Source organism: Tinamus guttatus, unplaced genomic scaffold (genome assembly GCF_059628265.1).
Source record: "Tinamus guttatus ecotype Peru unplaced genomic scaffold, ASM5962826v1 Tinamus_guttatus_pri_ptg000155l, whole genome shotgun sequence".
Taxonomy (NCBI): domain Eukaryota; kingdom Metazoa; phylum Chordata; class Aves; order Tinamiformes; family Tinamidae; genus Tinamus; species Tinamus guttatus.
The window spans coordinates 356,140-380,029 of NW_028288689.1; the positions used below are offsets into that span (position 1 = coordinate 356,140).

Sequence of the window (23,890 nt, forward strand, 5' to 3'; positions counted from 1 at the left end):
TTTGGGAGAGGAGAAGGCTGAGAGGGATGGAATCAAAGTTCACATCAGGAAGGCAGTATGTAAGTTGAGCACAGAGCTGTTGTTTGCCAGCTCCTGCAAAGTCAGAATCAGAATGCACTTAGTAGAAATAGCAGGAGATAGGTTTAAAACAGATAAAAGCAGGTAAATCTTTACACAGCACAGAGTGAACTCCTGGAACATTTTTACCACAGGAGGTTGTAGAGGGTTTGGTATCAGCAGCTTTAATGATGGATTAAACACATTCATGGACGACAGGTCTACAAACAGATGCTAAGAGGAACAGGCTGGCATATTCCCTCTAACATCCATCATACAGCAGTTCTGAAAGCTGTGGGTGAACGGGCAGAAGGGACCACTGAAAGGGCCAGCATGTGCATGCTCCCTGCAGAGCATCATTTTTTTGCTACAGTTGCTTGGCCAAATGGACCATTGCTGTGATGCGGAGGATCAACTCTCGTGTTCTTAACGCTTTGCAAGGCAGCAGTCTGGCACGTTAAATTCAGAATATTTTAAAATTAGAGGATGTTTTCTACTGCAAAACCCAAAGCAATCACTGAACAAAATGGAGCACTCTGGAGCTCCACGAGCAGCAGCAGTTGGGCATGTCTGTCCTCAGAGGTCTTGTGTGAATTAAATTGTTTTTAATAGAGGCCTGAGGCCATAGCATGAAACAGCCTGGCTCTTTGTGGGGGTTGAAATCCACTGTGCACGCCCTGTGTCGAACAAGTAAGATAACAGTCGGAAATGAGGGAAGAGTGTTTTTGTTTGCTTGTTATTTTTTTTGAGATAAGCGAACTGAATGTGACCACAGATAGGATGCTAAGAGCGCCCTGTTGCTGCAGTTGGACGTCCTCTTTGAGCGTGGCTGGTTTAAGCAGCTGGTGTTGTGAGATAGGTGTTCTGGGTGCTCCAGAAAATCTGCATGAGACACTGCCAGCTCTCTAGCTGTTGTATAACAGGAGGGTTTTGCTGCATTTTTAGATGCTGAAATTCTTGGTAATAGCTTTTCTCTTCCTGGGGCAAATGCAGCGTTTTTTGTTTGCTTCCCTGTGAGTGTCTGTGTGTCCTTGAAGCAGTAGCTTGGGGGTATCTGACCAGCAGTTGGTTGTGTGCATTGAAATGTCCAGTCCACTGGCACCTTGCCCCTAGGAAAGGCGTTGTGGAGGGTAGGAGAGCGACCAGGATTTGTATTTTTTTCACTGTCTCCTCCTGCTGTGGGTCAGATAGCTCCGAGTCACCTCATGATGTAAACACTGCACTGGGATTCCCGCGCAGATGGGCACCTTCCTCAGCTGCTTTTGCCTCCCTGCTGCCAAGGAGCACCCAGTGCTCCATAGACTGGGGGCACAGCCTCTCCTGGGCATCTCTCACGTTCCCAGCAGAGCTTCACTGCTCCCCAGAACCTGCGCTGGAGCGACAGGCTTGGGGTTTGGGTGCCACATTATATTTTCTACTGGAGAGCGGTCACCTGTTTATTAAGCACATGGGATAGGTCTGCTCCCTTGCTTATTGGAAACTATAATTAAACTTTTGGTGTTTGCTTTTAGGCAAATGAAGATTTGAAGTAGTAATTATTTTTCTCAGTGTCTTTAAAAATATTCCTTGAATTGCAAGGTAAATTGGTCTTTTGTAAAGATTTGGTGCTCCTGGGTAGAGTTAAGTTCTATCTCCTCAAAACTGGAAAATTGCAGATACTTGCAGGCTCTGGTTATAAAGCATATCCTCCCATTTTTGCATTGTTGTGGCTTTATTCATTTTAACCTAAAGCCATAACTAAAATATATCTGTGACGTTTCATCCTGACAGGATAAATGGAAATACAAAAAACCTAAAGAAGTCTCTCTCTTTTTTTCCGGATGAAGTCGGTGCTTTAAAGCACATTTGAATGTTTTTACTGTAATTGCGCTTTGGATATGTGGAAATACTGAGATCCTGCATTTCCATTATTTTTGAGTAAATCTCTTATTAGTAAGTGTTAGAACTACAACTAGTGGGGTTTTGCATCTAATTCACGTTGCAAATGTCAAAATGGAACATAAATCGCTTAGCAAATTGCCATATTAGCATTTAAAAAGGCTCTGAAATGGTTTAATTTGTTTAGGGCTGTAGTGCCTTCAAAACATTTTTTTCCTGACCCCTCCTTCCTTTCCGTGTGTTTCTTGGATGGGACTGGTCCCAGAAGACGATCTGTGCCGGATTCCATATTGCGTGGAGATGGACGTGTCATTAATGGATCCTGAAATGTGAAATCCAGAATTCTCAGCTTGGAATAGCAGTGCTATCCCCGCTTCTTGCTGCAGACAGCAGAGCATCCTCCGAGGAAGAGTTAGGATGTGCGTGAGCATGACCGAGTCTTCCCTGCCTGGATGGAGAAGGGCCAGTTCCCTGGAAGCCGGAGTCACCGCTGCCCCGTAAACACGGGCCGTTTTTGCGCTGGCTCCTCGGAGCTCTCCGATTTGCACGCGTCACTCGGAGGCCAACACAACGCTCAGAATTTCTAATCATCATAAATTATGACCGATGTAATCAACATCAAGCTCAGGAAGACGCGCGTCTCCGCACGCGCTGCGGAGGAGTGATGAGATGTGAAGCACAGGGTAGTGCCCGAGCAGCACAGGCAGCTCCAGAGCCCTCTGCTTAAAGCGGGTCAGCTCCCTTGGAAGGGGCCAGCCCAGAGCTGCTGCCTGCACTTGCCACCACAATTCCAAGTGGATTTGAACTCAAGATTTCCCCATCTCCAGAGCACCTACTCAGTTGGAATGTGAACTAAGTGCATTTTGTTTGTCGCTGGTTTCTTTGCCAGAGGCAGCATTTGTCTGGCACATTCCCTGTCCCCAGAGGGGAGATTGCTGTGCCAGGGAGGGAGAAGAAAACAAAATGTACACTAGTAACTCGCCAAAAAATGTTGCTTTATATTAAGCTTCATGAATGTTGATAGCCTGAACTGGTGAACACTTAGGCCCCTGTTTTAATTTAAGCACGTGGGAAGTCTTGTTGTGTTCAGTGGGGGGGAGCGATCACACGTGCTGCGTTTCTTGCACATGTCAAGGTTTGCAGTATCTGGCCTAATTTTCCCTGCTGTGATGGTCTGGGCAGGGAAACAAATCAGCCTGTACTCGCTGAGTGCTCGGGAGGTGCTGGGTATTATGGAAGTGCTGAGCATTACTGCTGGTTTTGGGGAGCTTTCCTTGTGCACCAGATTGTAGCGTGCTTTCCATTAGAAGGGCTCTTTTTTTCTCTAGTCCCTTCTGGCTGTAACATTATAGAGTGACTTTGTCCAAGGACAAAAGATCCCCATGAGTCCTGAGCGCGCTGCAGTCTGCCTTCACTTCAACCTCTTTCTTAATTTTTAAAGAAATTTCCCAGGGAAGAAAAGAAAAACAACAACAACTAAATGCTGATCTGGTAGGACACATAAGGGAATCTACTGCTGGTATTCAGAACAGTCAAAAACCACCCAGATCCTGCTTTTCTGGGGGAAAAAAACAGCCAGCTGGGGGAAGGGCAGGCGGGCGCCCGCTGCCGTGTGGCTGCCTGGCTCTGTGCTGTCCTGCCAGGTTCTGCTTGACACAGGGCGCTGCGCTGGGAGGCTGCGTGTGCTGCTGGGGACAGGATGGGTTAGAGCACGGGAGCCCGTAGCTTCCGAATGCAGCTTTATCCAGGGATGCTGCTGTCCCGACCCAGGCTGCAGGGAGGGCACGTTTTGTGCTTGGGCAGCCTTTCTGCTCAGTTCCCCTGCGCTCAAGCTCGTGTAACCCATCAACACGGGCCTTTTGGTTCATGCATGAGGTGGCGTGTGCCTGATTCTGCCTCGAGGAGCGAGGGGGTTTTGAAGGAAATCTGTCAGCTCGTTGCCAGTGCGAAGATGTATTTTTCAGCTCCTGAGAGAGCTGTTCAGTTGTTTTCTGAGCTGCACTCTGTTCTGCAGGCGTTGTATATTTTAAGAATAGTGAAAATGTTGGAGTGAATCTAAATAAATAGGTGTTTTTCCAAAGTAACTAAGTGCTTTGTTTCTAAATAGCCAGCCTCAACTTCTTGAGTGAGGAATCTTTTCAGGAATAAATTTTCTGCTGAAATAATACTTAGAACTCAAGCAGCCCTTTCCCATGCATGGCTGGCTTAGTGATCCCATGGAGCAGCGATGTGAGCAGAAGGGGGGTGTATCCATGTGAAAGATCATGCATGGAACCACCGAAGGAGTAATATTATCCTCTGTAAAGATTCACACCAGCCACTTGGGGTGAATTTTTGCTCTTGGTTAGGTCTCTGACATTTTGCAAGTGTATTTATGTCAGAAGGCAATGGGACATGTATTAGACTAATAATGAAGTAGATTGGAGAAGGACTGCTCTTTATCCTGCCTTGCTTCTGAGTCAATTCCATGTAAAAATATCTGTGCTTTGAAAATGCACCTTTTTCTCCACTGAGGACCTGCTGCATGTAGCTATAGTGTGTGCTTTGGATGAGAGCGTTAAGATGTCCCATGGTAGTTAATACACCTAAGGATTCAGTGTTTAGATTGCTATAGAAACCCTAACTGTATTTCCTGATTTGTACTCAGTGATTCAGCTCTGCACACATGTACTATTTTCATTTAGCGTTGCCTGCTCCCGCTTGGTAGTACCTTTTAAGGAAAGCTGAGATGTGGTTGTTTTGCTCTGTGCTCATCTTGGGGAGGGGAGGCTCTTTGGGCACCTCTCTCAAGATGCTGGGTAAATATTGGGTGTTTACGTACACCTGCAGCTGTGGCTTGACATTATCCTTCCTTCCTTCCTTCTGCAGAGATGACTGAAGAGGAACAGTTTGCTCTGGCCCTGAAAATGAGTGAGCAAGAAGCCAGGCAAGTGAACTGTCAGGAAGAGGAAGAGGAGGAGCTCTTGAGGAAGGCCATTGCTGAGAGCCTTAGTGTGAGTGTGCTTATGTGAAGAGGCTTACTAGGGTCCTTCAGAAACGTTGCATTCTGTGCCTGCTCTGCCATATTGCACAAAACAAGGTTTTACTGGGGGCCTAGCTATTTCTGGCACAGGCTGGAGATAGACCAGCCACAGAGAAGTTGTTTTTATCATTCCTGATGAGGCCTGGGAAGTCTAAACTGATCTGTGCTCTCACTCAGGGGGCAGTTTTGGCCTGTGGGGAGACAGCCCCCAGTTTCCAGATGCCTGAGTTGCAGCTGCCGGGAGTGTCCTTGGTGGGCTCTGCTGATAGAGAACCAACCTTGTGTTTTTCAGAGCTGTCAGCCCTCAGAGTCCTCTGACGCAACGCCCGAGTTGCCTGCAGAAGCAGTGGGCAAAACAGGCCCAAACGACCTCGCCGAGCAAGAAGGCTCTGAGATCCTGGGAGGTCTGGCACTCTGCCCTGACACCCCTCGCTCCGAGTGCAGCTCCCACTCACAGAGTGCAAGAGCTGATGGGAATGGACAGATGGATGTCGCCCGGAGTCCCCTGGTAGTGTTGAGGCGGTTAAGCCAGGAAATCGTTGAAAACTCACTAGTATCCAGCATAATCGTGTCTCGGGGGAAGGGCCAGCCTTTACCAAGGTCAAGTGAAAAGCCTTCCTCACCAGCAAGAAGGGATTCTGATAGCCTGTTACCCAGCGCTTTTGGAGAGGACCTCTTCTCTTTGAGTCCCACCTTTGGCAGGATTGCTCCAGGCTCCTGGCGACTGACACCTCGGAGACTGTTCACAAGCCCCCGCAGCCCTTCAAAAGCAGAAGAGCACGAAGCAAAAGAGCAACTCCTGCCTGGCACTTGCTCCTCTGTGGGAGCAGCCAGCACTGAGAGCCCAGCCGCGCTCTGTAACACCTGGACCACGGACAGCTGTGACAGTCCCGAGAGGAGCTGCGGAGGGGCAAGCACCAAACACACCCGGCAGCCCGGGCACGGCACCAAAGTCTGTGTTTCCACAGAGCAATCGGAACAGAACAAGGGGCCTGGCAGTGCCCCAGAGCTTTGTGTGCTCAGGGGGCCAGAGGAGGGCAGGAGCAAGGAGGAGGCGAGAGACACAGTGCACTACTACTGGGGCATTCCGTTCTGCCCCAAAGGAGTGGACCCCAACCAGTACACCAAAGTCATCTTGTGTCAGCTGGAGGTTTACCAGAAGAGCCTGAAGCAGGCTCAAAGGCAGCTATTGCATAAGAAGGAGTTTGGTAACCCAGTTGTGCCCAGCCCTTCTTCCCTGAGCCAAAATGAGCTCGGGAAAGGAGATCAGATAAGTAGGGAGAACGGGCTTGCAGATGACACAGAAGATGGAGACCCAGAGGTGCAGAAGGAGTCTGAGAGCATCACCTGGCTCCTCCCTTTGAAGAGAAGTGAGGCAGAGGACAGTCCAGGGCAGAACATGGAAGAGGAGAAGAACTCTGCCTCTGACGATGAGCCAACCACCAGCTACTGCCAGGTAAGAGCTTGACCACAGAGCAGCGTTTGAGCAGGGATGAGTCATGCTCTTCCCTCCACTTTAGGGTTCATTTCCTTCTGCAAAGCAAACACTGCTGATGAACAATGTAAGGGAGAGCAAAATCTGCAGGCTGAGATCCAGCTCACAGGTAGTGGCCACCACGCAGCCTGGCAGTTGTCCATTAATGCACCACTGAGGTGATGACTTCCAGCTGACACTGCTCCTCCAAGGTGTTTGTGGCCGTACGTCACGGTGGCGAGCTCGGAGAGAGCGCTGACTGCTCGTGGGCCTGGCAAAGCAGCTGAGGGAACGTGTGGCCTGTGGGGAGCTCTCTGCTTGCCATTATGCTCTGCTTAGCCATGGCTTTGCAGGCAGAAACTGCGCTCTGTCCTTGCAGTGCCTCTTTCACATGGTCCTTCGTGTTTGAATGCGCCTCACCCTCGCACGGGCGCTTTGCCCCTTGTTCCTCTGGCCATAGCTGGTGGCTCTGCATCCCTGCATGCAGGTGCTGCCTGCCCAGAGGTCATCTGTCACCACAGCAGCCCTGGCTGTCCTTGTCCCGCGCTCGGGCACCCTCGCGGCGCGCTGGCTGCTTGGGGTTCGTGGACACTAGGTGTCAGCCTGTGTCTCCGTCAGGGCGCTCGCGCTGGAGCGGAAGGCAGCTTTCTGTCACTGCTAAGTTTAAACAGATTGCTAGTCAGATGAAGTATTTATTACTGCTGTATTTTAGGTTTGTGTCAGCCTTTTCCAACCCTCATTTTTCATAATGACTTCACTACCGGATCGTTGTATAACTTTATCTTCTCTATGACTGAAGCCTCGGCTCTGTTGTTCCTGTTTTCAAGTGTATTTGATCATTTACCCTGGTGTTAGAAAGATACTTAACTTGTTTTGTGATATTTATATTCTGTCTTGTAATATTGAACACTTAGGAAAAACGTCATGTCTGCATTTTTTGGTTGCAGAAAAAAAAAAGAGCAGAGCAGTCTGTGCTGAAATGTGGCTTTTCACGACAGTGCTTGGTTCGGGTTTAGCAGGTACAGATTTAAACAAGCCTTAGAGGTGACCTGCAGAGCAAAGAAATGGACTTGTGCCCTTTTTCATTTCTTCAGGATAGACACAAAGACCTGAAAGGTTCTTAATGCAAACTGCTATTTTTTCTCTCTGTCTTTTCCTTTGAAAATGGAGGTTTCTTTATTCTGGAAGATTGGGGTGACTGCAGATCTATGGAGGTGTAAGCTAAAACCATAGGAAAGCTGCAGCAGCTGGGAGGGGCATGAACTTCTAATCATTATTGAAAAATGCGGGGCATTTTTTGTTGTTCTCCATTTAACGCTAATACCTAATTAATTCTTGGGGAGAAAAGAGGTTTTAGTGGTGCTGAGTGGGAAACTCTAACGTACTCATCCTGACCACAGGGGCTCTCTAGAAGAGCCACAGAAGTGTAGATTTAACCTTTCTGATACTTTAAGGTGGAAGGAAAAAAAAAAAAAGGAAGGAGGGGAAAAGCAAACTTAAAATTTCAACCCTGGGCAAAATTCTACGAGTCTTTTATTTACTTGAGAGAAACAATTTCTAAATATCCCTTCATCTGCCTTATCGCTTTTAGCTTAAGAGGTTGCTCCCTTCTCCTCTCGCCTCTCTTTGCAGTCGCCTGCTGAGGCCAGCGCAGGTGATTTACTTTCAAGATCGATATGTTTGATGTTTGCTTGTGCCTCGTCTCGATTTCTTTTTTCCATCAAATGCAGTTCCACGGGCAGGGACAGAGGAGGGACAGAGCCCCCGTGTGCCGCGCTGCCCCGGGGCTCCCCCGCTGCCGCGGGGGCGGCTCCGCTGGTGGGAATCACGTATTTGGGGCTGTGCCAAGGCTGGAAAATGTCCCCGGGGACTCGAAGCTGCTCTCTGCCTTACTGCATTTTTTCAGCAGTTCTTAGAAAAGCTCCTTGACTTGTGCTGTGCCAGTGCGAGGAGGGTGCAAACGGTGTCCCTGGGGAGCCCCTCTGGATGCCCGCTTTGACACGTGTGTCTGCAGCTGCAGTGACCTCCTGTGCAGGCCGTGTCCCTTGCTGGGACTGCCATGGGCTGCCAAGTAGCTCTGGCATGGAGAAAATCACTGTTGTCAAGAGATCTGCTCGCTTGCGAAGCTCTAATAACAAACCTCAGGGCTAATCGAACGCCTTTCTTTGTACTCTTTCAAATAAAGTTAGGAGATTCCTGGTCTTTAAGAGATTTAGAGAAAAAGGCCCGGCTTGTGGAGATTCCAAATCTGTGATCTGAACCAGTGCCGTAGCCTCAGACATATCTACTGGGGATAGCAGAAATGTGGTGACTCAGTATTTGTGACCAGAGCAAAGATGGCAAAAGATGTGCACTGTTCAGGAGACAGAGAAATAACAATACAGGAGGAGGTGGAGAATTTTATGCTAACAGCAGGTTGTGCCTCAAAGAAATAAAGAATATCTTAGGTAAAAAATGAACTTTTTTGGATTGGAACTCTGGTCAGAGGCTTTGTGTACATCAGCCATCTAAGACTGGAGTTGATTTAAGTCAAGATCTTTGGTGAAAATCAAGTTTAAAGACTTTAATATACTCAAGGAAAGGAGGAGAAGACTCCCTTAGATTTCTCTGAGAAATGACATGAGAAATTGCAGGTCTGACAGCAAGGACTGCTAATAAACTGTTGTAATTCCAGCTGATTAGAGAAGGGCAGGTGTAGTATGTACACTGAAGAAGAAGAAAGGGATCTGGGTAATGACTGGCAGGTTAGCCTGACCTCAGCAGTGCATAAGGCTTTTGAACATTTTTTTAGAGGAAAGAGTAAGTAAAGTCATAAAGGCAAATGGAAAATGGGATAAAACGCACATGGATTTACCAGCTGTAGATTGTGCAGTTAATCCGTTTCCTTGCTTTGATGGGACACCTGGGTTCCTGGTCAAGGGAACGGCAGCAGAGCTTATCTGTGTGAAATTCAGGGAAGTGTTTCTGGTCAAACATGGACTGGAAGGGTCAGCCACGCTCAAGGTCATCAGCGGGGATAGATGGGGCCACTGCAGTGCGAGGGATGCGAGGGGACACCAGCAAGCTTGGGCTGTTTGGCTCAGGAGCAATGCAGGGGGGAAAGGGTGGGTAGTGCTGCCTACAAATACAGCAGGGTAGGTACCAGGGACGGGCAGAGGCCATGGAAGTGCAAGGACAAGGTCGGCATGATGGTGATGGACACAGGCTGTCCAGGGGTTCCTCTGGGCAGCAGGGTGGCAAAAGGTGCTGCCAGCTGTTACCGCAGAGGGTTGCCAGCCCACCGAAAGGATGAACGGGGGCAGAAAACTGGCTAGTTCAAGATGGATAGTTGGCCATTTTGAAAAAAAAAACAAAACAAAACATAATTTAGTGCCCAATACCATGGCAGAACCCCGGGGACCCAGCGGATCCCTTTGGACCCAGTTAGCAGTGCTCACTGTTTTATATAATAGCAGATTTTTTTTTCCTTTTCAGGCCTCCCAGGTGCTGGCTGCAGTGGACATGCCAGAAGATGGGGAACCAATGCAAATTACACAGAGGTGAGGAGGGTCATTTCAGAGCGTGGGGCCCGGGGCCTCAATTCTTCCACTCCCCTGAAGCAGTTTGAGCCAGGGTCTCGCTGGGGCTCTCCAGAGCTGCCGAGCCTGGCAGCAGGTCTTGCTGCAAAGGCTGCTCTAGTTGCTGCTGGTTCCTAGCCCTGGAAATATTCCTGGTTGGAGCGTTGTGGGAGAGAGGTGAGGTGCCGCAAGGGAGAGGGATCTGTTACTACTGGCACTTTATAAAACCTGCAAGCTGCATTTTAGCACAAGTAAAAGGACTTGATCCTTACCCTCTGAAGCTGTGTCTAATTTGGCATACAGTAAAGCTGGAGCTTGGGATAGGTGAGCTGAAGGTGAGTTATAGGAGTGGGTTGGAATGATCTGTCTGCAAAGGCACATACACGGCATGTTGGAAGGATTACTGGATGTGTGCGTGTGTATTTTTATATTCTTGCCTTGCTGCAGAAGAGGAAAAGGGAGGAAAAGTAGGGAGGAGGAAGCCAGACGGCACTGCCTATCAGCCAAAGATAGAGTGCAGTGCTCCAGAAAAGCCACTTCAGCATATGACAGGTGTGGGACAAGTCAACAAGATTTTCTTCAGATTTAAGCCTACTCTTCTTTTTTCCTTTTTCCCCTTTTTTTTTTTTTTTTTTTTCCTTTGGTGGGATGCAGTTCTGCAGTGAAGGCTGTAGGAAAAGAAGGGTAAGTGAGAGCGAACAGGAGATGATTCAAAGGAGAACTTGCAAGAGAGGGCAGATATGTCATACCTTTTATTTGTTAGGTTTTATAATCCAAACATATTTAGGAGCAGAACTGCCAGCTTTTCTCCAGTCTAACGATGTTTGGTCTGAACAGTTGATATTAATATGCAAGGTTTGAAAATCCCTTTTACTTGCACTTTCTAACAAGCTTAAAGCTTACCTTGGGGAGCAAAGGAGCTGCGGCTGGAGTTGCTACAGATGCCAATGTGCCTGGGACAGCTGAGTTTTTAGCTTGCGTGTTTGTGTGGAAGGCACCAAGGCACAAACTGAGGAGCTCTGGCCTCCCTCGTGGTTAAGGCAGAAGAGGCCTGGGTTGCGTATGAGGAGAGAGGGATCCCCGCTGTGTCGCTGATGGGCTCGGAGGCCTCTCTGGCTTGGCCGTTGGCTACGCCGCGCGGTTCAGCTGGTGACACCTTGGTGCCCTTGGCCAGCCGGGCGTTCCCGGCTGCCCTCCCGAGGGCTGAGCTCCCCTCGGCGCGCCGTGCCCCTCGTTCAGCAGCTGGCACAGCTGCAGGAGGACAAGAAATGGCTGCAGCCTTCTCAGTTTTGTGCACTTTAAGTGTTACCATCTGGCTCCTGGTAATTTGCCAGAGCAGTCTTGGGTAAAGCTCAGGCACCCTGGTTGGCCAGCCTCAGCTCCACTTAATGGAAAAACCCTGCTCCGAGTTGTCTGGAGGTATTGAAAAAGGTTTTGGAAGCAGCAGTAGCGAAAGGAAGCTGCTTTGCTTTCTGCGGGCCACTCTGCCTGATTGTTTTATGCTTTGTGCAGACTATGGTAGATTGGGGTTTTAATAAATGATTATAGGCTTTGTTACCAGGAGATAGCTGGTGTAGCAAGCAATGTGGTTTGACTTCAAATTGATTAGCCCATTTTATAAATGTCATAGCAAGTTGTTTTGTGTGAGTTCTTTTGAAGTGAGCCCTGATGTTAGACACAGAGTAAAACATGCTCAGCCTGGATTCATAACAAATGCTTTGAGAATCTTTATTTAGAGAGAGAAACCACTTGTGATTTCCTATCAGAATTTTGCTATTTATCATAAATCAGCAGTGGCTGTTCTCTCCTCTCTAAGGCCTACAATTGAGCTTAATAAATCTTCTGTTTGTCAGTATGGGGATTCATGTTTTTAAAGTGTATTCTTGCATACTTGATCAGACTAATCAGAAAGCCATGCAAAGCGCTGAGGGTGTCAGCATGGGTGCCAGACTGCTCAGCAATGCCAGCCTGTTCCAAAAGACATTGTGCTCCGTGGGGAGATATAATGGAGGAATACGAAGGTCAAGAAGAGAGGACTTGTGCAAAATGCTACGTGAAGGAAGCACTACGGCAGTGTTGGCAGGACTTTGCTGCCAGGAAGCTTTGTGGCGTATTGCATTGGTGCTGCTTCTGGCTGCCGCGGGAGGAGGACGAGAAAGAAAATTAGCAGTATGAAGAGGGAAGGAGAAGCAAATCTGTGTCTTTCCTCTATAAAATGAGCCTTGGCACAGGGGAGGATGTGCTAGTACCTGCAGAACTTCCTAATCTAAGAGCAGAAAAGTCAGAGTCCCACAGATCTGAGCAAGTGTTTTTCGCGCCTTTCGCATGAAATACTGACTCTTTGTCTTTTTTTTTTTTTAATTCTTCTAGAAGGAAAATATTTCCTTTGGGTATTTATGCTTAGGATAGCATTTTAAGTCTATGCATTTCTCTGTTCTGCTGGTCATTGGAAATTAAGAAGTTGTATGCCTTTCTGAACTGTGTGAGATGGGCAGGTGCAACTGTCACACTTATTTGAGGTGAGATTTATGTGCATATTTATATTTTGACAGCATCTCTGCATTGACCTCACTTGGCAGTAGGAGAAGTCCAGATACTGCCACAGAAAACTCTGCTGAAGAAGAGGTCAGTGTTTGCCCAGGTAAGAGGCACTTAAGAATGTTCTGAATATTGCAGTGAAAGTAACACACTGATACAATTCAGAAAAAGTAAGAGAATTGTCAAGTTATTTGAGCAAAACAACATCTTTCCAGCTTTGCTTATGAGCACTGAAAGTAACTGATTGCTTTTGTTTGATTCCTTGTTTTGGGATGCATTTCATTTAAGACAGTGTTACAGCTCTGTCTTTGCCAGAATGTATGTCAGGGCAGAGTGCTCATTCAAAATGAGGTGTCAAGAGTGGTCTCTTCAAGACCATCAGGAAGTTTTCAGATCCTTTAGTGTAAAGCTGTGTAAAGCATAAGTGACTTTTCTGTTATATTAATTAGCACACGTGTTTGGGACCAGTGAGATTTTTCTTTTCTGGTCTTCTCTAGCATGTTGGAGTCTTCTCTTAATTTCCCAGTTCAGGGTTTTAGGTGAGAAACCTGATGAAAAGACGGCTCTTGTTCACGAGCATCTGTACAGGGAGAAGTCATGGTGGTGCTCGGAGGCATTTTTTGTTGCTAACGAAAATGTGGAGGTCTGAACAAGGTGCAACTATGTGGCAAGCCACAGAAGGGGAGCTCTGGCTGGCTCCTTGGGTGTGAGGGAGGGCTCTATTCTTGCATTGTCTCTATCCCAGCAAGTGTCCCACGCACATTGCCTCTGTCTAGTCTCACTCCCCATGAAGCTGCTAAGCTACAGTGGCTTTGTCCTCACACCATTGTGCTGTGACTTTTAACCCCTCATCTGGCTGTGTTGTTGCACATTGTCTGTTAACATTTGTGTCAAGTCTAAATAAAAGTGTTTAGAAGCTGTGAAAACACTGTTCAGAAATGGGCTGAGTTACACCAACAACTGAGGAGAAAGTTTGGGGGCTGCAAACCTTCCCTGAGATGGTGATGTTTTTTGCAGAGACCCAGCCGAGTCCGTCAGAAGAAGAGCCAGAGAGAGAAGAGCTGGGCTTGGACAGCAAAGATGCCTCTATGCAGGTAAGAGTGTGTGAAGCTGGGTAAGTTGTCCTGCTTCCAGCCTGCCTCCCTAGTCTTTGGCTCAGCTGGGCTATGCTAGCGTTTCCCCTGGGGTGGCTGAGAGCATGAGTTTCTGCTGCTGGGATCCTCATGATCGCTTCTCTTTTCACTTTTTTTTCAATCCTTTTGTAGCTCAAGTTGCCTTTGGCCAAGGGCTGCCTGCAGCTGCCTCTGGAGCTGGAGAGTTGCTATCAGTTCCAGTTTGTTATTCTACATCATGTCCATTTCTGTCTGGGTGATGTCCTCAGTCTCAACAGCAGCACTGTTGCTTGCCCAGAGTTAGAAGCAGAGTGCTGTGGTAGTCAGTGATGCAGGGTATTCCAGGAGCTCTGGTGGGATTCCTGGTGAATCTTCGTTGCATCATCTTTCGACACATTTTTCCCTGCTACAGTCCTTTGAACTTGTGTCTTTTGTTTTCCACAGACCGTTTCTGAGAGGAGAGATTCACTCAGAGAGATTGGGTTGAGATAAAGATGACATTGAAATGTTGAGAGGAGGCAGCTGATGGTTTGCAGTCCAAGGAGAGTGAGCTGAGCCCGGGGATCCGGGTTTTTATGCGGCAGCAGTTAATAGCAGTAGTAAGTCAGTGGCAGGGCCATCCTTTCTGCCTGCCGATGCAGATGCGCGTTGTTGTGTGGCTGCTTTTCCTGTGCTGGCACACCTGTGCAGCAATTGCTGTGCAGCTGTCGCCGTACCGACATCTGACTTCAGTTCCTGCTTCTGATAAAACTCCCTTTGTCTATTAATTTAGAGAACTGTATCAAAGGGGTTGCCAAGTACTGCTCTGGCAGGGTACATGAATAGAGAATCGTACAGCTCTTGACAAGAGGGTTCATTTGTGGAAGGCGCATTCTGGGAGGCTGCAGCTTGTGCAGGGTGTCTGCAGCTCCCATGTCTCTTTGTCACAGGCCTTTTAATAAACCAGATTGTGCTCTCGTGTGCCTTTCATTCTGCGTGTATCTCAAAGTAGCCCTCTGTCAATCAGAGCCTGCAGCAGGAAGAGGCAGGAGAGACAGTTGTCCTTCTGTGCAGGGACCTGTAGCCTTAGCCACTAAAGTGCATTCGTGGCCCATTCAGGTATGGCCGGAATATTGGCCTGTCCCTCACACGTTGTAGATGGTGCCTTTGGCTCTCAAGCTTCTGCCTAGACAGCTGCTGGGCACAAGATGGTCAACCCAGTGTGGAGAAGTGATGTGGTTGTGCTTGCTAAGGATTGCTCAGCAACAGTATCACTGGCAGCAAGTCCTGAGCCTGCAGCTGCCCAGGAAGACTGCTGAAAAAACTGCTGTGTAGATGAGCAGATAGTGTGGAGCAGGCAGAGACCAACGGGACTGACGTTTTCCCAGCAGATGCTGAGCCAGGACAGAGGAGTCTTGTTCTTGAGCTCAGCCTCTAGCCTTGCTCTTGGCTGGCTGTTGGCTGCAAGTGCTATGTCTTGTAGGCACTTTTCTCTGCTGAAAAGCAGAGGCAACAATTCCTGCTTCTGGCAGGGGTGGTTGGTTCTGCAGTGAGATTTCTTAGGTTGTTCCTGCAACGTTTGGTACAAGCAATTTTGGGACTGTGGTGCCTTTTGTTACAGAATTCTGCCTTTCCATTTAAAATTCGTAATTTGCTGCTGAACGTAGGCAGGCAGGGAGTGCAGAATTGGTGATCTCCTAAGATTGTTTTTAAAATGGCAGCTAGAAGAAGCAGTGCCTGCTACTTTTCCCAGCTTATATTTCTGTGTTGTCTGAGTGACTGCAGGTTTGATCTGAGCGTTGGGATTTGACGTGTCTTGTTTGCGCAGCTCCTCTTTGTGATGCCCCACGGTGAGGACTTCACAAGATGTAGCGACCCTCAGATGTGAGAGCAGAGTGTGAGAGCAAATGCAGTAGGCGATGTATCTCAACAGCCTGTGTCCGGATGGAGAAATTCTTGAGGCAACTCTTCCATCGGGCAGAAAGTTTCCTTGGAAGTGAGTGTGCTGTCTGGCCTTGGGGGTTGCTGCCCGGAGACTGTCAGCCAGGTACCGGGAAGGGGTTTTCTGGGTTGGATTCTCAGTTCAAGCCCAGTTCTGCAATCTCTTGCTTAGCTTCTCTGAGTCAGTAAAGTGTTCTTCTTCCCCTCAGGACAGAAAAATGAGGATGGGTGTTCAGGATGAAACCCTCATTTGGCAAAGCAGGTGATAAACCAAGTAATACGGCAAACTGCTGCAGCGGCGCTGAGCATCTTGGCTGACCCCAATTACTGCTTCCCCGAAACTACACTGTTGGAGGGAAGCAGACAGCAGTTTAGCTGCACACACGTCACTGCTTGGAACCAAGGACAGAAACTCTCCTGTATTAATTTCCCATGGCTTTCTCCTACACGGTCAATACTTAAATAAGTTTTTTAATCATTGTAAAAGAATAAATTCTTTGTTAAATCTAGACAAATCTTGTAGGAAGCTTGACTAGGCAGAGCTCTAGTTACAGATGAGATGGTTCAAGTCTGCTGTGTCTTGGACGCATTACTAGTGTGGGGAAGAGTTTGCATTTCAGAGGCTCAACAGCTGTGTAATCAATGCAAAAGGAGAGATCAGTGCTAACAGCACCCAGAGAACAAAGATGGGCTGTGACATTTTGCCCTCACAACATGGGTGCAAAGCCACCTCTAGAAATTTTGTGTGACGTGGATTTTAAATGTATTGCCTCTCTCCTTGGTCTGTGGCCCCTTTGATGACTGTTCCAGCCACATCCTCTAGAGAGGAGGAGCTCCCTGGGGATCTTGCCGTACTCGCCATATGCACAGCAGGCTCCTTTCATCCTGGAGGAAGATCTCGTCCCAGACAGTGCAGCCTGTGTAGCATGGATCATGTCCAGAGACTGATGAGCACAACTCAGGTGTTGAACTCTTGCTTTGCTCCATGAATTTTCCATCAGTTTCGCTTCTGAGCTTTCTTGATTAATGGAGGCTTTGCTGTTTTTCTGTGGTAGTGCAGGTGATGTTTGCCTTAAATGTTGTGCACGGCTGTGCAGGGAAGTTTCATCGTGATTCAGCAGGACGTGTTGCCTTTGGAAGAAGAATTAGACAGTACTGCACAGCTCACTCAGCCAGTGGTGTTATTCCTGACCTGTATGTGCTGAAGGGAGAATAAAACTTACCGAGAAAAGCTGCGTCTATGGGGGTAGCTCTCCGACAGCACAGAGCTCAACACCCAGCAAAGAAGGAGAAGCAGCACAATAACCTGTCTGGCTGATTATTTTTCCCTTTCTCCTCTTCTTCCCTCCTAGGCTGGTGGAGATGAGAACGCCAGCAGGGCTGTGCCTGAGGGCAGCCCCGCAGCCGCTGGGCGCGTGTCGTGCCCGCTGTGCGAGCGGCGCTTCCCGGCCACGGAGATCGAGCTGCACGCCATGTACTGCAACGGCGCGGGAGAGGAGGCTGCCCACGACTCCCCAGGTCTGCCGGGGCTGCCTCTGTGCGTTTGCTCGCTGTGCTTGTCCCCCTTTCCTGCTGCTTGCAGCCGCGTTCTGTAATCCTGTCCCCATCAGGACATTTTGTGTGTGGCATGGAGAGAGGTTTGTTCTCTCTGCCTTTTTCTTCCTCCAAGCTGGCCAGGGAGAAAGTTACTGGAGGCTCCTGTCTTTCCAGCACCTACGGCACAGACAGCTCTTCTCTCTGAATGGCTTCATAATTGATCATATTATTAGTCCCTTGGAAAGTGTGTAAGCTGAATATTACCCCAGGATCTGGCCATGGCTGCTTCACTCAAAAGGCACATCTTTTGTGTGCTTTGTGAGGGCCTGCAGAGAATTTGCCAGTGCTAGAAAATGACAGACTCCAGAGCTACGCAACTGAGAGCGTCCTTCAGAGCTCCCGAAAAGGGAGCATTTTCTGCATGACTCCGAGCACAGTCTGCGCTGTGCAATGAGTCTGACATTTGTATTTATATAGGTGGTTTGCTCAGCAGTGAGAAACTGAGAAAAGTTTCCCCTTGTTTCTCTAAAATTATATAATGATAACTATCGACCTGGGAGCTCAGATCTTTCTACCTCATGTGAAGACTGAAGCGTCGGAGTGCGGTCAGAATGTTGTTATTAAACCCTCTTTGCAGTTCTCTCCATGTCAGTTTTTCATAACCAACCTTTGTAGAGCTTAAATGAACAAATACACCAGTTGGTTATCAACATATTCAATAAGTTATGGTTTAGCTTCTGCTTGAAATGTAAAGTCTATGTTAGCATAATGTCAGGTAATATCAAAGTAGTAGCTTGTAATAAGATTAAGTTTTCAGGTTGTGCACATATAATTTTCAGTTACATATTGAGTTATTAAGTACAACCTTAATCTATGATGTCTAAGCAATTTGAGCAAATCAGAGCTGGTACAAGAACTCTAACTTCTGCATTTCTCTAGCAAAAGGAAGTTTCACCATGTAATCTTAATGCAGAATTGATGTAGTTTTAAAATGCAGGGTCCCTGTTACACTAAATCTTTGGAGATACGACAGAAAGAGCCAGCGTAGCAGCTGGTACTGCTTGGTGCTGAATTCTGATGGGGGGTTTGTCTCTGTGGGCACAAACCAACTGCTTCTGCAAAAGGGAAATGGCCCCTGCAAGTCATGAATTATCACAGTTTTGCTGCCATCCTCAACGCTCACAAAGGTCTTATGCATGCTACAAAATGAAGCTGAATTTTTAATATACATTTTAGCAGAATATCTTTTGTCCCACGGTAATCAAGTCCCAAGTGTGCCTAGATTGAGAGTGTATCCATTGATCCTAGGGAATCCTGACTGTGATCCAGAGAAGGCTTTGAGTTTTTTGGCAATGCAAGGGAGCTTGTTCTTTCTTTTGGTGTTACATTTCAGCAGGACAAAGTTCAGGGCTGGCCTTTTCATGCTGCTCTCAGGCTGGTCTCCTTGGGGATGTAGGTAGGGATAGCTATTTTGGAATTGCTTCTCTGCTATGTTCAGTATAATCCCTCCATATGAAAACTAGCCCGAAAGAGAAGTGATTTTGTTCTCCAGTAATAGCTCTGGGAAGAGCAATGGTTCTGGGACAAAATCACATTAATTCAGGTTTTTGATTTTGAGTTATTCCAGCATTTTCCATGTAAACGTCAGACTTTGCTAGTCATAAGAGTCTCTGCCTGTGTTGTTTGGTCCAAAAGTCTTGAAGGAGCCGTGGGCTACTTGAACTTAGACCAAAATGTGGTGTCTGGTTGGGGTTTGGCTTGCAGGGCACCAAGTGCCCGTGCAGGGATTGGAACCACCTGGGAAGGTCTCGGCTGGTCGGAGGTGTCCAGGGTGCATGGGCAGGGATGGTGTTTAGTGCCGAGCTGAGGAACGTGCAGCCTGGAATGTGTCTTGTTGGAGGTATGGAGGGCCTCTCTTTCCAGGCATGTTGTGGTGGCATCATCCCCTGACACAAAACATGCGTAAAGCTAATGTGGAGAGGTGGTGAGGGGAGGGAGAAAGTGGTTGAATTGTCTTCTGAAGCAAAAAACACAGCAGTAATCCCAAGAATGCAGCAATAACCTCATATGAAAGAAAATCAAACTTCCCTCCCCTCCTAAGCCCTCTCCTGATCTATTTAAAAAAGGCTTCAGATGCCCTTTACTGCACTGGGTCAGGGGTCCTGGCCTGTTTTAGGATTTATTAATTCCTGATACTCCCAATATCTTTAGTACTGCAGATTGCTGTAATCTTCAGTGTTTTCTGCTTTAAAATTATAAAACCATTTCTTTCATTTTTTCTACTCTTCCTCTGTCTTCTAATCATCCACCAAAGCCTTGAAGTGCTTTGAATGAGGAGGCCAGCTCAGCCTGGCTGATATTTAAGGGTAGGTTTTCAAACCATTTAGCTGGGCAAGATGAGTTACAAGGCAAGATGAGTGACAATTGCTTCCGTTGTGTATGGACATGGTTGCCTTGGCTGGGTGCCTGGATCACTGCATACCTGGACTGTATGAAAATCTGGTCATGAATTTCCATTTCCTTGTCGTCTGAGTAGATGACATGGAAGAGGCTGCTGGTGTTTTAGCTACTGCACCAGCTTGGGGAGCCTTGGAGCGGTAGTTGCCAGGTCTGTGAATGCTGCAGATTCCCAGGGAATGAATGAACCCCTTGGAGGTGTCGTGCCAGCTCCTTCCTTTGTGCAGTCATGTGAAGGGTTTGCTTGTGAGGGGGCTCTCCGATGAAGTTGTCAGATCCGTCGCCTTCTGCTGCTGCCAATACGGGCATCGGTCTGGAAGCGAGTCTTGGCTGGTGCTGAGCATATTGAATAGGCTCGAGCTTTGGGCCGTGCTCTGTTCCTGTGGCCCTCCATCTCTGCACTCACAACATCTCAATTCCCAAGTAAGCCCAGGAAAAAGAGGATTTGATGCATCTCTTCCTCCCCAAGCCTCGAATACCACCTGAAGCAGCTGTCAATCTCCAGAGTGGCAGAAGCAGCAGCGATGGTGCTGTTAAAAAGCTCCTGACATGAATAGAAGTGGCACTGTTACAGCAGGAAGAGTAACAGAACGGGTGCGGAGAAAAGCTTCATCACTTGTGAAAAAGGACAAGATGCTGGAGAGGCTGCCATTAATAGGATCTTGCACAAAAATAGTACAGCGGGTAGTAAGAGTAGGAAGCTGAGTGCCCGGAGGAGGAACCCGCTGCAGCAGGTGCCTCGTGCAGGGTCCGATCCGGCCCTGCCGCCGCTGCCCTCCCGCCGGCCCCGGGAGGCAGCCGGGAAGGGCTCGATCCTCTTCCCGCCGGGGAGAGCTGGAGCCGAGCGCACCAGGGATCACTTGTCAACCCGGAGAAACGCGGGGCTGGTGAAAAGGTCGTTTTCAGGCTACAAAACACATCTGACCTAGCAAAGAGCATTACAGCTGGGAGAGCTACAAAGCTCCCATCACACAGCTGGTCAGGCCTGCCCGGTTGCAGTGGAGATTTTCCCTGCGGCAAGCTGTTTTTTTTCTCTCTGAAACCCCTTCCCACAGGCTGCTGGGGTGTTTTGGCAGGGGCTGTGCCTTGCCAGTGTGTGTGAATATGTGAACGGGGAACAGGCTGACTCTGCTGTGCTTCACCAAGCCCCTCGTGCTGCTGGCCCTGTTCGCTCTCCTTTGCTCCTGCTTTCAGCAGCGCAGCTGGGGGTCCTCCCCTGAGCATCTGTAGAGCTGGTCCCCGAGATCCCTAATGAGCCCCATTATGCCAGATGTGTTCACTGCTTTTGATAAAAAATAGAACTGATTAACACCTGAGCTAGTGCACGAGCCCCCCGAGACGGTGTTAAAAGAATATTAACAAGTGCACACTGCTGTGGAGAGCAGCTTTCACCACGCTGTCAAACACACATGGCAGTTGGGTTGTGGGGAGGCTGGATGGCCTGGGGGTTGGCCGTGGTTGTCCATCCTCTTAATCAAGCTGCTACTTCAAATCTGGGCCAGGCTGGGTTAAACAGAGAAGCTGCCTTGATGCCTGTGAGGAAAAAAAAAGCTGCTGTCCTCAGTCACCACCTGATGATGGTGCCCACGTCCTAGGACGTGCTCGAGCTCGAGCCGGCTTCGGAGCGGGGGTCTCAGCCCCAAGAGCTCGCGAGGAGCCCGCGGCGCCTGTGCTGCTTGGGGCTGCGGATCAGAGGTGGCTGGGGGTGAAAAGCCTTCCTCTGTCAGTACTGGGCATGAATATTGGGGCTAGCAGGATTGCCTCATGCTCTGGAAATGGGGCTTTCCTAAAGCTCTGAAGGATTTCCCCCATTCTCTGCAGGATTGCCCCCTTCTTTCCTACAGAATTTGTGCCAATAATAACAGGCCTATACATTGGCCTTTCTTTTAGGGAGAATATCAGGTATGGGAAGCAGTGCTGCCAGGCTGTAAAACAGCTCCATGCATTGAGCTTCAGCCAGATTGCAGAGAGTGCTTACTGCAACATCTGTTTTGGAGCTGGAATCTTGGATGTCCCTGGTGCAGCGAGCTAAGATATCCGATACGCTCCCCGAGGATCTTTGCTGGTGGCATGTCAACAGAAATATGCTGAGAGGAATTCAACTGAAAGAGACAACACTTAGACATGCTCCCTGCAAATGCCTGGAGAGCAGGTTTGGAGAGACTGCTTGGGATTGCTGAGGGAACAGAAAACGTTGGCTCCCATCATCAGCAGGCTGGTCAGGCCAGGATCTCGCTAGCTACCTGCGCGCATCGGAGCAGGCCCTGGCTTGGGAAGAGCCATCCAGAGCCCTCACGGAGCTCCATGCGGAGGATCAGGATGTCCTCCCGCTTTCACTTGCGAGGGGAGGAAAGTGGTGACCGTTCAGGCTATTTGTCAAAGCCTTCCCCTTCCAGGGGAAGGAATTACTGTGAGTGGCGTCCTGTTGATAAAGCTCTTTCTGGTGGTCAGGGCAAGTTACAGTGTGAAACAGCTACCTGATCTGCAGGTGCAGGGGAAAAAAAAAACAAAAACAAAGGAGAATCCTCCAAAAAAAAAAAAAAAAGGAGAATTGGTCACTACACCTTCTGCAGGAAAGACCTATCCCAGTCCAGTGTTTTTTTGCCTTTTTTTCTGTGGTGAAGCCTGCTGCAGACCTGAGTGGAGGAGGCTGAAATGCAAGCTCCGTGGATGCTCCGTGGGATGCGGTGGGGTGGATGGTCGTGGATGCTCCGTGGGATGCGGTGGGGTGGATGGTGGGTCACCCTTTCTGCTTTGTCTCCAGTGCTCACCCGGCGCCAGAGAGAAGCGAGAAGCAGAGCTGCCGGCAGCGAGAGCGGCCCGGCGTCCTCAGGCACTGACAAGTGAGTAGGTTCCCTTGCTCCTCCGGCACTGGGTCCTGTGCTTCCGTTCTAGCTTGTCTGTGGATGTCTTTTCACTTGCATAAATTCTGGGAGATGGCCTTCTGGCAGTATTTCCCTAAGAAATTGCCTTCCCTCAGTCCATTTTGTTGCAGTACTGGGTATTTTTATAGCAAAGCAAGAAGAATTTGCTGTGTTCAGAATGGTTATGCTTTACGCTAAGTTCCTTTTGGCCAACCCATGGCGAGCTGGGATGTGCAGTCTCTGGCCATTGTGGAGGGAGGTGCAGTTAAAATGGTGCTAACTCAGCCAGTTTCTAATGGGAGATTTGAGCTTGGTAGCCCCAGGAAAAGGAGAGGCTTGGACAAGGGAGGCTGTCAATATGGCACCTGTAGTGATACTCTTAATTAAATTAGACTTTCAGAATCGCAGTGGCTTTGTTTAATCTCTTCCCATGCAGCCCCTCCTCCTCCCACCCACACAAAGCATCATAAGAGAGGATCTGACAGTAAAATCCCTGCTATGGAAGCAATTTTGCCGTTGCAAACAGTGGATGGCAACATCACTAATGGAATTAGGCTAATTATAGAGAGGACAGCTTCTGTTTAGACACATTATCTGGGTAATCAGCACTGACTGGAAAGAAAATACAGGAAAGTACTGCAGAGTTTTGCTCGATGGGGGCTCTCCATATGCATTTTAGAGCCTGGGGTGAGTTTTAGTAGGTGAGTGCTGCTTATCAAACTGAACACAGTGCTGCTGGGGCTGGTCCCTGAGGGCTCATCTCTTCATGCAGATGGTCCATCCCTGAGTAACTCCCCGGTGGATGCTCTTCTCCTGAAGAACCAGTGTCCTCTTCTGCATGGTGCCATCCGTGCTGAGAGCCGGCCTGGCAGCGAGTGTTGCTGTGTAAATCCATGCCTGACCTTCATCTCCCTTCACCCAAAGTAATTTTCTTCCTAGGCACATTCAATCCATCCTGCATGAGTCTGGGCATCCTCTGCGCACATGAGGGGGTTTGAGGAACGCGACTGCAAGAGAGGGTGCCTGTGCCAGGCACCCAGCAGGACCGTGTGCTCCGCATTCCTCTCCCAACATGGCTTGATGTAAAATGGAGACAGTGTAGAGAAAGACTTGATTTACTAGTCAGACAAGTTCATCCAGCCCTGGTAAAATGTCTCTCTGATTTAACACACTTGGTTTGCTTTTCAGGCAGAATTTAAGTCCCCTTTGCAAAGCCCTTGCACTTCATTTCTGCGGATTTTGACAGGGTGCTTTATGTCTGGGGAGAAGTCAGTGGTGTTTGAGATAGTTAGATGAGCAGATTTGATTACTGTCCTGCTGCTGCAGCAGCAGGATACAGAGGAACAGGCAGGGAAAACTGATAATCACTCAGTCTTCGTCACTGCTGCTGGCCCGACCCTGCTGAGCAGGTGCCGATGTGGTGACACGTCCGTCTCCTCCGTGGCACGGCCTGCAGGAGGAGAGTGGCCGCTGGT

The 23,890-nt window shown here is 48.6% G+C and overlaps 1 protein-coding gene across 1 annotated transcript in view; it reads left to right on the plus strand.

Annotated features, from left to right (window-relative positions):
• UIMC1 (ubiquitin interaction motif containing 1) overlaps positions 1-23,890 on the plus strand; it is a 34,967-nt gene that overhangs the window by 8,182 nt on the left and 2,895 nt on the right. Inside the window, exons 3-9 of the mRNA XM_010219076.2 lie at positions 4,804-4,928; positions 5,250-6,413; positions 9,906-9,970; positions 12,541-12,629; positions 13,544-13,620; positions 16,911-17,076; positions 22,316-22,394. Of these exons, the coding sequence (XP_010217378.2) occupies positions 4,804-4,928; positions 5,250-6,413; positions 9,906-9,970; positions 12,541-12,629; positions 13,544-13,620; positions 16,911-17,076; positions 22,316-22,394 (1,765 nt within the window). The remainder of the gene's footprint in view (positions 1-4,803; positions 4,929-5,249; positions 6,414-9,905; positions 9,971-12,540; positions 12,630-13,543; positions 13,621-16,910; positions 17,077-22,315; positions 22,395-23,890) is intronic.